This window comes from Cebus imitator, unplaced genomic scaffold, assembly GCF_001604975.1.
Source record: "Cebus imitator isolate Cc_AM_T3 unplaced genomic scaffold, Cebus_imitator-1.0 Scaffold339, whole genome shotgun sequence".
Taxonomy (NCBI): domain Eukaryota; kingdom Metazoa; phylum Chordata; class Mammalia; order Primates; family Cebidae; genus Cebus; species Cebus imitator.
Genome location: NW_016107654.1, coordinates 928597 through 939681, shown reverse-complemented (window position 1 = coordinate 939681; position 11085 = coordinate 928597). Strand labels below are relative to the sequence as shown.

The 11085-nt window shown below is 63.7% G+C and overlaps 3 protein-coding genes across 4 annotated transcripts in view; all 3 read left to right on the top strand.

The window, feature by feature from the left end:
- The window catches only part of NELFB (negative elongation factor complex member B), a 19885-nt gene extending 15243 nt beyond the window's left edge, over nt 1-4642 (top strand). Inside the window, exons 11-13 of the mRNA XM_017505489.2 lie at nt 3311-3452; nt 3675-3783; nt 3893-4642. Of these exons, the coding sequence (XP_017360978.1) occupies nt 3311-3452; nt 3675-3783; nt 3893-4039 (398 nt within the window). The 3' untranslated portion in view covers nt 4040-4642. The remainder of the gene's footprint in view (nt 1-3310; nt 3453-3674; nt 3784-3892) is intronic.
- Nucleotides 1-11085, top strand: part of C8G (complement C8 gamma chain) — a 618926-nt gene that overhangs the window by 315363 nt on the left and 292478 nt on the right. The window lies entirely within an intron of this gene.
- TOR4A (torsin family 4 member A) lies at nt 8321-11051 on the top strand. Of its 2 annotated transcripts, none has more exons than XM_017505500.2 (2): nt 8321-8539; nt 9257-11051. In XM_017505500.2, exon 2 carries the CDS (start codon nt 9294-9296, stop codon nt 10554-10556), a length of 1263 nt encoding a protein of 420 aa, XP_017360989.1. In that variant the 5' UTR covers nt 8321-8539; nt 9257-9293; the 3' UTR covers nt 10557-11051. The 2 variants fall into 2 exon arrangements, with proteins under 2 accessions (XP_017360989.1, XP_037586230.1); XM_037730302.1 differs by having other exon boundaries at nt 8321-9174.

The following is an 11085-nucleotide window of genomic DNA, read 5'->3' as shown; positions in this document are numbered from 1 at the left end:
AGCTAGAGATGAGACAGAGACAGAAGGGGCCAAGCTCCCCCTTTTCTCAGGAGCCCACTCCTGCAGTAACAGCATTAAGCCTTTGGCGGGGGAGCCCTCACGACCTCAGCAGTGTTGCCTTGGGGATCAGGTTTCAGCGGTGACTGGGGCCACGTCCATACCACGCTCATCCCAAATGTGCTTCTCGTGGCTGGTGCGTGTGTGTGAGGACAGTGTGTGCATGTGTTTTCCAGATTTTTTTTTTTTTTTTGAGACGGGGCCTTCTCTGTTGCCCAGGCTGGAGTGCATTAGCGTGATCTCGGCTCACCGCAACCTCCGCCTCCCAAGTAGTTGGGATTACAGGCACGTACCACCACGCCCAGCTAATTTTTGTATTTTTAGTAGAGACCTGGTTTCACTGTGTTGGCCAGGCTGGTCTCGATCTCCTGACCTTGTGACCTACCCACCTTGGCCTCCCAAAGTGAGCCACCCTCTCACTGAGCTTGGGTGGCCTGGGTGTGGGTTTCCTGTTGCTGCTGGGGTGAGTGACCACAGACAGTGGCATCAGACGTCACAGGCAGATGTGACCTGACAGAGCCTCACGGGCTCACGCAGGGGCCGGTACTGCGGCTCCTCGAGGCTCCGGCGGGCACATGAGGGCGTCGGGACGTCGTGCTGCGGGCCGCGGGCAGAGCCGGCTTGTTTATTTTTGAGACTTCCGGAAACACAGTTATAAATAACTTCGGTTTGCCTTGGCCTTTCTGTCCACTGCAGGACAGTCACGTGTCACATAACGTTCTGTCAACCATGGACCCCATAGGCAGCCACCCATTCACATAAGCTGACAGTACTGTATTTTCACCCTACATTCTCCGTTTAGGTCCACAGTCACTTAGCGTTGTGTTCCAGCGGCCCCCGGTCCTCAGTGCAGACACACGCCGTGCAGGCGTGTAGCTTGGGCGTGAGGCCGTGGCCCAGCCCAGTGTGCAGTAGGCGGCACCTGCTGCATGTGTGTCAGTCTCTGCGGAGTTTGCATGGCAGAGTCACCTGGGAGGCCTTCCTTGTCCCTGCATTTCTGTTTCTCTCATTTGATTGTGGCTAGAAACAGGCTGAGAACCAGGAGTGCAGCTTTCCCTCAGAGCACAGGCTGCCCCACGGGCAGGGACGTGCATCTTCAGGCACGTTTGGGGAGAGCACACTTGTTCTTAGGTTTTTAGTGCGTTCTAGTAAGAATGGATATTGATTTTTAGAATTCTCTCCTCCTGTTTATTTTATTATTACTTGAGATGGAGTCTCTCTATTGCTGGCTGGAGTGCAGTGGCACTGTCTCAGCTCACTGCAACCTCCGCCTCCCGGGATCAAGCGATTCTCCTGCCTCAGCCTCCTGAGTAGCTGGTACTACGGGCGCGTGCCACCATGCCCAACCAATTTTTATTTTTGATAGAGACGGGGTTTCACCATGTTGGCCAGGATGGTCTCCATCTCTTGGCCTTGTGATCTGCCCACCTCTGCCTCTGCCTCCCAAAGGGCTGGGATTACAGGCATGAGTCACTGTCCGGCCTATTTTTTAATATTTTGTTGTGGGAATTTGTGAAAGAATATAAACTGGGTATAGTGAGGATCCAGCATCATCTCCAGCCTCCCCGGGGTCCGCGTGTGGCCACCTGTCCCTCAGGCTGATGTCTGTGTGTAAATCTGAGACATCACAGCATGCAGGCTCCAGACGCAGGCATCTTTGCAAAGGTGGGGAGATTACCTGAGGTCTGGAGTTCCAGACCAGCCTGGCCAAAATGGCAAAACTCCATTTCTTCTAAAAACACAGAAATTAGCTGGGCATGGTGGCAAGTGCCTGTAGTCCCAGCTACTCGGGAGTCTGAAGAAGAAGAATCGTTGGAACCCAGGAGGCAGAGGCTGCAGTGAGCTGAGATTGCACCACTGCACTCCAGACTAGTCCACAGAGCAAGATGCTTTCTCAAAAGAAGAGTGCCTTTAAATGTCTTTAAAAAGCAGGCATTGGCTGGGCGCGGCAGCTCACTTTGTAAGCCCAGCACCTTGGGAGGCCGAGGCAGGTGGATCTCCTGAGGTCAGAAGTTCCAGACCAGCCTGGCCAACATGGTGAAACCTCATCTCTACTAAAAATATAAAAATCAGCCGGGCATGGTGGTGGGTGCCTGTAATCCCAGCTACTCGAGAGGCTGAGGGAGGAGAATCGCTTGAACCCAGGAGCTGGAGGTTGCAGTGAGCTGAGATTGAACCATTGCACTCCAGCCTGGGGGACAGAGTGAGACTCCTCAAGAAAAAAAAAAAAACTGGTGACCACAGACCACGGACCACTGTCACCTGAGCTGGGTTCACTGCTGCCCCCTGCTGACTGGCCGTGGCTGCACCTCTCCTGGTGTCTCCCCCTGTTGCGTGGAGGGTCCCGTCAGGGTTGGAATATACCTGTGTCTCCTCTCCTGTCTCAGTTTCGGGTTCCCCATAGTTGCAGGAATTGGCATTTGCCAGGTGGGGCCTGGCTGCTACGTCCTCTGGTCGTGAACGCCTGAGACGTGTCCTGTAACCAACTGGCCATGTGGCCGGTCAAGGCCCTGTGAGGCAGGCAGGCACCTTGGGGGCCTGGGTCTTCTGGAAACATTCTGGTCATTCTCTGGACGCAGGTGATGCCAGCTGGGTCTGTCCTCAGAAAGACAGACCAGGATGCTGGGAAGGCCACCAGGATGCTGGGAAGGCCACCTAGTCCTGTCCACACACAGAACCTCTGTGTGACCTGACCGCAGCTCTGTCTGGCATCATTCCACGGGCATGGGTCCACAGGCGGCCACCCTCCCTGCGGGGTGCTGCATGTGGTGTTGGGCCCGAGATTTGCTCTTGGCAAGTGTCTGCCGTGCTCCGCGGCTCCTGTGCTGTGATGGCGGGTGAGGCGTCCGGGGGCCTGCTTGCCGTCTTTGTGGTGTTTTGGTGTCTGGCTACAACAGAGAATATGGAAGTTTTTCTTGGTTCTTTCCTGTGGCACCATGTAGCTGCTGGTCTGGGAGGACTCTGGAGCTCGCGCGGGCCCTTCATTGTTGGTTAGGCTGCGCCTCTCCCGGCCCCGCTGCTGGCAGTGCCTTTGGGGATGGAGGAGCACCTTGTTTTTTGTCTCCTCCTCCCCTCCCCCTGTCCACCTCCCACCTCCTCACCTACTGGACCCTGTGCTTCTCACCTCAAAACCACCGAGAACCCCCATGTGAGCACCCCCAGAAGTGGGTACTGAGGTCTCAGGACAAAGGCGCCTGCTCTGGGGTGGGTGTGCAGGGTGGGTGGTGCTGGGCTGATGCCGCTGTGTCCGTAGTGGAGACCTTCGGCGACTTGGCCTTCGGCGACATCTTCCTCCACCTGCTCACGGGCAGCCTGGCGCTGCTGGCGGACGACTTTGCCCTGGAGGACTTCTGCAGCAGCCTCTTCGACGGCTTCTTCCTGACCGCCTCGCCCAGGTAGGCCCGCTCTGCCACTCTGCTCCTGTCTGCGGCAGCCTGAGGTGGCTGCTGTCCCCGTCCTGGGGGTGGGGTCTGCAGGTGGCGTCGCTGGGCACAGCTGAGGATGGTCCAGGGGCCGGTCCTGTGCTGTCTCCAGGGGCCTCACCCCGCCTGCAGCTGGGCCGGGCCTGGGGGGACAGCAGGGCCTCCTCACGCCCCAACGCCGGCGGCCTTTTCCAGGAAGGAGAACGTGCAGCGGCACGCGTTGCGGCTCCTCATTCACCTGCACCCCAGGGTGGCCCCGGCGAAGCTGGAAGCCTTGCAGAAGGCCCTGGAGCCTACAGGCCAGGTGGGTGCCTGGGGGCTCCCAGCCGCGGGTGTGCCCGCCACACTGCCCTCGGGGTCCTGTGGGCGCCCACCCCGCACCTCGCCCACTTCATGGCTGTGGTTCCCCGCAGAGTGGAGAGGCTGTGAAGGAGCTTTACTCTCAGCTGGGCGAGAAGCTGGAGCAGCTGGACCACCGGAAGCCCAGCCCGGCGCAGGCCGCGGAGACGCCCGCCCTGGAGCTGCCCCTCCCCAGTGTGCCCGCCCCTGCCCCACTCTGAGGCTTCCCCAGTGCTGCTTGGTGCCAGGGCCCTGCCGAGTCCCAGCCCTGGTCAGCCGGAAGGGACTCTCGGACCTGGGTGTGCGGGGCAGTCCCCGCTCCCGGGGCTGTGGCCAGGCCTGTCCTGTGGTCACAGCCCCACCTCCTGCTCCCTGGAGCCGGGTCCAGGGCTGGCCTGCCACCCATGCGGTGACTCCCAGGGCCCTGCCTCTCCTGTGCTTTCACAGCTCATCTTCCCTTTTCCTAGGTTAGGAAAAACCCACCTGTTTTCCAAGGGGAGAGGGTGGGGCCCGAGGGTGGGGGCGGGGCCTGTGTTTTGGCCCAGCCTGGGAAAGGTGAGGCACACTGCTTTCTGCCCTGGGGCGGTGGAGATGGAGCTGGGACCTCATGGAAGTCATGTGGGGGCAGCAGCCAGGCCTGTGCCATGGCGCGTGCCCGGTCCTGTGCGGAGGGAGCCACCTCACCCTGCAGCCCGGGTGCCCCATGGCCCATTTCACCCGTGGAGCCAGCACTCCTCACCCGGCATTGCCGCCTTCACTGGCCGCCACCGGGCCAGCTGGACACACAGTGAGATTTTATGTAAATAAAAGGCATTTTGGTAAACCTGGCGGCTGAGGTGTCTCTGTGCCTGCCCTGGGGTTGGGTACAGCTCGGGTGGACACAGGCATTTCTGCTGTGGAGTCAATCCGTGCGGCCTTATGGGCCAGAGCGCCTCTGGGCTGCTCAGCCGTGCCTGTGACCAGCAGCGGTGGGTGGTGATTAATTTCTGGAGGAGGCTGACAGGAAGCCCCACCCGAGGGGCTCGGCGCCCTGAGACGCAGACCAGCTGATTTGTCTTTGTCCTGTGATTCCAGGGGGCACCCCTCACCCTCAATGTGCACCAGGGACAGGAGCCCTGGAGGCCCAGGATGCGCCAGTCAGAGCCGGGGCATGCCCAGCAGATGAGGCTTGGCCGGGCAGCAGTGGGACCTGTGGGTATGGGAGCCTCTGATCCAGTCTCCTCGGGGACAGAGCCAGGGAGGCTTGGGACTCTCGCACCTATGCAGACCTGCACAGCGCTCATGGTCTACACTGCCAGACTCGTGCCTCAGTTTACCCGATCATGTCTTTCCCAGAGCCCAGGGCAGACAGAGAAGTCCCAGGCTGAAGGCTCTGGTGGGAGCTGGGGACCCAGGTGGGGCTGGGCGTCCGGGGCTGGCCTGGCTGGTGGGTGGTGCTCGAGGGTCCTGGGTATGTTCTGGAGGCGGAGCAGGAGGAGTTCCAGGTAGCGTGGAAGGAGCTGTGAGCTGCAGAGGCGTCTCAGAGGGCCCAGGGCTTTGAACCTGCCCAGGTGGGCTGCCATGGGAAGATCAAGGGCTTGGGGTGCTCCAGAGGCCTGTCTGCCAGGCATGTGCAGTGGGTTTGGAGGTGTGGAGCTCTGAAGAGACAGGCCGGGGTGTGGGTCTGGATGCTGCTGTGGTTAGTGATGTTTGAGCTACTGACTGGGCCAGATCAGCCCAGGTGAGGGTGAGCAGCCATGTGCTCTGGGTGGGGGCAGCTGGCAGCAGAGGGGGTGCCCTGCCGCCCAGGGAGGAGGGGCCGAGGAGACTGGAGGGGCCGGGAGACCCAGCTGAGAGGCGTTACGGATGGGATGAAGGTCGGGACGGATGGGATGAAGGTCGGGACGGCAGTGCGGGGTTTGTTTTCTTTTTTGAGATGCAGTCTTGCTCCCCCGTCGCCCAGGCGGGGGTGCAGCGGTGCGACCTTGGCTCACTGCAGCCTCTGCCTCCTGGGTTTAAGCTATTCTGCCTCAGCCTCCCAAGTAGCTGAGACTACAGGTGCCTGTTGCCACACACAGCTAATTTTTTTTTTTTTAATTTTTAGTAGAGACAGTTTCACTGTGTTGGGCAGGCTGGTCTCGATCTCCTGACCTCGTGATCCACCTGCCTCAGCCTCCCAACATGCTGGGATTACAGGTGTGAGGCACCATGCCTGGCCCCCCCCTTTTTTTTTTTAAGATAGAAGATTAATGCACTGAGGACCAAAAAAGAAAAAGAAAAATTAAAAAAAAAAAGAAGTACATGTCTTGGGGCTGATAGGACTGACCCAGCAGAGTGAGGAGTGGATGGTGGGCTGGGGCTGGGCCATCACCGAGGGAGGCGGCGGCGGGGTCTCGGCCAAGAGGGGCGTCCTCAGAAGAGGGCTGGTGGGCACAGACGCTGGGTGGACACCAAGGAGACGCTGGGAGCCCCTTGCTGCCGCCTCCATTTTCTCAGGTCTTCAGCTGGGAGGCAGAAGAGGGAGGAGCTGGCGAGGACTTGGCTGCGGTGAAGGGACCCGGATGCCGGCTGTGGTGTCGGCAGTGGGCAGGTCCTGCCCAGGGCACCTGCGGGGGGTGCAAGGCCTATGGGTGGGGAGGGAGGGACAGAGACTGAGGTGCCTGTGGGTGAGGAGCTGGTGAGGTGAGGGGTGTGAGCGCAGGAAGGTGCTGGAGGTGGACGGCTGAGCCTCGGGACGGTGGTGTCTGCAGCGACAACATAGGGCAGGAAGAGCCGAGCTGCCTGAGTGCTTGGGTGTGGACGCCGCTGGGAAGTGAGGGGAAAGACCTGGGGGGGGATGGAGGGCCCTGGCGCGGGGGGTGTCCTCTTGTGAGGGGAGCACCTGTGGGGGAATTGGGAGGAGAGCGGGGAGGGCGCCAGCAGCTTGGGGAAGCAGTGAGGGAAGCCCTTCCAGAAGCGGAGAACATGCAGGTGAAGCAGCAGGGCCGAGCTGGGTAGGGAGGTGGGAGGAGGGGCTTCCTGGAATGGGGTCACAGGAGATGGTGATGGCACTGGGGGCTGGGGTTCTGGGGCTCCCTTCATCCCTGTAGAAGGGAGAAAGTACAGGTCGGGGGAGGCCTTGGCCCAGGGCTCCGATTCACCTTTGAGCCTCAGGGCTGGGTCCTGGGGCACCCCTTGGGCGAGTCTCTTTTCTGCAGAGGGCTCTGGCCTGAGGGTTTCTGGGCCAGCCTTTGGCGGCAGCAGCTCCAGCCTTGGTGGCTTGGAGGAGGGCTGAGGGTTGCTGCAGGACTTCCAGGGCCCAGCCAGCCTTCAGCTCTCCCTCAGGGTCCTCCCTGTGTCAGAAGCAGCACCGAGACTCAAAGCCGGAGGCCCCCAAAGGACCCCAACCTCCGTGCTGGGGCCACAGGGCCTGAACAGCCAACCTTCTTCCGCTCTGGTCCCACAGAGGCTGGAGTGAGGGCCGCCGGCCGGAGAAGAGCATGGGCGTTTCACGTGGCATGTGCCACACCCTCAGCCTCGACAATCAGGGATGGGGCCCCCAGTACCCCCTGCACAGGGGAGGGGCAGCAGGTTCCTGAATCCCAGGCCTGGCTCCTGGCGGGGAGCGTGACAGGCCCGTGGACCCCATGCCCTGGAGAGAATGGAAACCCCAGCCCACAACCCATGTTTCCTGATGCACTCGCTTTGGATGAAGAATACACAGCGGGAACCCATCAGGCCCAGGCTGGCTGTCGTGGGGAGTGGGGCGTCCCTGGGACTGTGGGACCTGAGATGAAGGCCCGAAGCACTGGTGTGGCTGAGTGGCCACCGTGTCCCTCCTGGGAAGGCGGCTTCCAGGCTGGGCCAGGGTGGGAGGAGTCAAGGCTGGTCCCGGCTGGCCTGTTGGAGGGAGCAGCCCTGTGGCCAGGGGAAGGGCCGGAGCTCTGGCTCCTGGCTCCTGGCCCAAGTTCTTTCTAAATTTGTTGCCCAACCCCCACAGGGACCCTGAGCCACATGTGGTTTTTTTCCGTGACAGAACTTCTGTCCCAGTGTGTGCTGCCTGTCTGGGCGGGGGGCTTCAGGCTGGGGACAGAGGAAGGGGGAAGGGAAGGAAAATGAGCTCCCTCTGGGGGCTCCAGATTGGGGTCAGGAGGGGAAGGAAAAAGGGGAGAGGATAAGAGAGGGATGGGGGCACAAAGCCTGGCAGAGGACCTGCCCGCCCTCGCTGCTGCTGCCCTGCTGGAGGCCCTCCCCTCCAGCTGTAGGCCCCGCGTGGCGGTGTCAGGTGGAAGGGATGTGCGGGGGGGAGGTGGGGGCCCTGGAGGACAGGCTGAGGTGCAGGAGCCCAGGGTGGGACAGGGCTTGCAGGAGGGGCCCTCGGCTTCACCAGGTGTCCTGAGTCTGACCAAGCCAGGAGGGCTCTGAGTGCCGGAGGGCTGAAGAGGGGATGTGACCTCGGGCAGGGGATCCGCGAGAGCTGGCCAGACCTCCCCCTTTGGTGCCTCCGTCCGGCCCAAGTCCCGCCTGGGCCGCACCCCCTGACTCACTTCCTTTGCATAGAAGCGGAAACCTCCCTGGAGCTTCCTCTGCTCTGGCCGCTCCCTGGGGACCCGCAGGTGTCGCTGCCCCTCGGGCCGGAGCTGGCCCCGGAAGCCCCTGGCCACCCCCTCGCCCTGGAAGGTGCATTTCCTGCCCGGAGTCTTAGGCCCCGGCGTCCGGCACAGGCGGGGGCGGCGGAGCTGGGGGCAGTGGACCAGCTGCAGGTAGGGGTGGGCGGGGGCCCAGGGCCCAGGCCAGTTGCTGCCAGTCAGCGGCTCTTGCTCCGCCCCGGCTCTTGTTTCTGCCCATCCTTTCACCTCACCTCCACCGGTCTCGGGGTTCCCGTGCTCCTCTGCTGCTTCACTGGAGGGCTGTGGGGAGGACCCCAGTTCTGGAGCTGGGCTGGGAGGCCTGGGCTGAGCCTGGGGACGGGGCTGGGCCTGTTCTCAAAATCGTAAGTTCCGGCCAGACCCCCAACAAGTGTTCGGGAGCGTGTGGGGCGCTTCTGAACTCCGGGGCGCTCAGGCCTCTGCTTCCCGCGGCCCCTCCTTGGGAGACGGCCCAGTCCAGTCGGAGCGGCGGGGGGGGGGCAGGGGCCGGTGTGACCGTTCTTCACCCCAGTGGGCGCCTGGTCGGCCACTGACTCCTTCGACTCCTCCTCCAGGAAGCCGGGGCGGCCACTAGATAAGCCTCTAGCCCTCCACTTCCTCAAGGCTCGAGGCCATTTATGGGAGGACCCGAGAGATTTGCATCGGGGCCCCACGGAAGGGCCGCTTCCCCGTCGGAGGGGCGAGGCTGCGACCAAGCCCTGGCCCTAGCCCTGGGGCAGCCCAGGCCGCACCCCGCGGGACTCCCAGGGGTAAGGTCACTCCCGGGAACGGTTCGCGCGGGAGAGGGCGGTGGCGGGAGTCCGGAGACCCTCCCCCGTCTTCCCGTTGCAGGGAGGGCGACCTGTATGCGGAGCGCCGTTCCTGCGCCATGGACCGCGGCCCGCCCAGCCTGGAGCCTGCTGCCGCGGCCCCTGGAACCTCGGGCCGGTGCGTGATCGCGCCCGTGCGCGCCGTGCTCCGCCTGCGCCGCCGGGTGTGTGTCCTGCGCAAGCGGCGCCTCCTGCAGCCGGGTGGGGGGCCCGATGTCGGGACCGGGACGCCCAGGCCGGGCTGCAGCTCCCCGGCGCCGCGCGCGGATACTGACCAGCCGCAGTTCTTCACCTTCGACGGCCCTGCGGAGCTGTCCTCCAGGACGCCACGCAAGAGGCGCCGGCGCAGCCGCTTGGTGCTTTACCCGGAGACCTCGCGCAAGTTTCGGCCGCGCGTGGAGCACAGGAGCCGCGCGCAGCGCTGCCTGCTGCTGCTGGTCGCCATCGTGGGCTTCCAGGTGCTCAACGCCATCGAGAACCTGGACGACAACGCGCAACGCTATGACCTCGACGGGCTGGAGAAGACGCTGCAGCGCTCGGTGTTCGGCCAGCCCGCCGCCGTGGGGCGCATCGTGTCGCTGATGCGGGACTACCTGGCCACGCACGTGCACAGTCGTCCGCTCCTCCTGGCGCTGCACGGGCCCAGTGGCGTGGGCAAGAGCCACGTGGGCCGCCTGCTGGCGCGCCACTTCCGCGCGGTGCTGGAGGACGGCGCGCTTGTGCTGCAGTACCACGCGCGGCACCACTGCCCCGAGGCGCGCGCCGCACAGGACTGCCGCGAGGAGCTGGCGCGGCGCGTGGCCGACGTGGTGGTGCGGGCCGAGGCGGAGGAAAAGACGCCGCTCCTGGTGCTGGACGACGCGGAGCTCATGCCGCGGCCGCTGCTGGACGAGCTGCACGGCTTCCTGCAGCCGCAGCGCCCGCACCACTTCCACAGCGCCATCTACGTGCTCCTCAGCGGCGCGGGCGGCAGCGAGGTCACGCGCTTCGTGCTGCAGAACGCGTCCCGCGCGCTGCCCCTGCGCCCCGACGGCGCCCGCAGTGCCCAGGCCCAGACGGACGAGGACTTGCGCGCCCGCCTGCAGGCACTGCTGTGCCGGGAGCACCCGCTGTGGCAGGCCGCGGCCGTCGTGCCGTTTCTGCTGCTGGACAAGCGGGACGTGGTCAGCTGCTTCCGCGACGAGATGGCGGGCGAGGGCTTCTTTCCCGATCAGGCCCGCGCGGAGCGTCTGGCCGCGCAGCTCAGCTTCTACCAAGTGGCTGGCCGCGAGTTTGCTGTGACCGGCTGCAAGCAGGTGGTGGCCACGGTGAACCTCCTGTAGTGGGGGCGCGGGACGGGACGTTTGGGTTGACGGCAGCAGTGGCGGGTGACCAGGGACCCTGCGGGCTGGTGCAGGCCCCTGAGGCGGCTAGTGCCTTTGTGGCTGCCAGGTTCAGGGGTGCGTCCGCTCAGAGCTCTACCTCCAGGTCCACACCCGCCTCAGAGCCGCAGGAGAGCAGCCCCCACCCTCGTGAACGCGCCCATTCCCCTGCTGCGGGTCCCAGGCATGGTCTGGTGGGTTCTGTTTGGTCGCAGGAGGTGGGCGCCGGGTTCCCATGGTACAAGGATGACCTCAGGGCCAGCAGTGCCCAGGGTCACACAGCTGGGGCCCACCTTGCCTCGGGGCGGGGGGGATGGCTGTGGGTAGGTGGCCCCCCCACGCTCAGTGCTGGGGTGGGGCTCTCATCCCCGCCACCCTGCAGATGAGCACAGAGGAGGCTGCAGCCAGCCACGACAGTGCTGGGGTCCCGCTGTCTCCTCCCCCCCCACCCCTCACTGGGGTCCCGCTGTCTCCTCCCCCCCCACCCCTC

Bases quoted from the DNA above. Each gene is read 5' to 3' on its own strand.
- TOR4A (XM_017505500.2), top strand. From the start codon at position 9,294: ATGGACCGCGGCCCGCCCAGCCTGGAGCCTGCTGCCGCGGCCCCTGGA.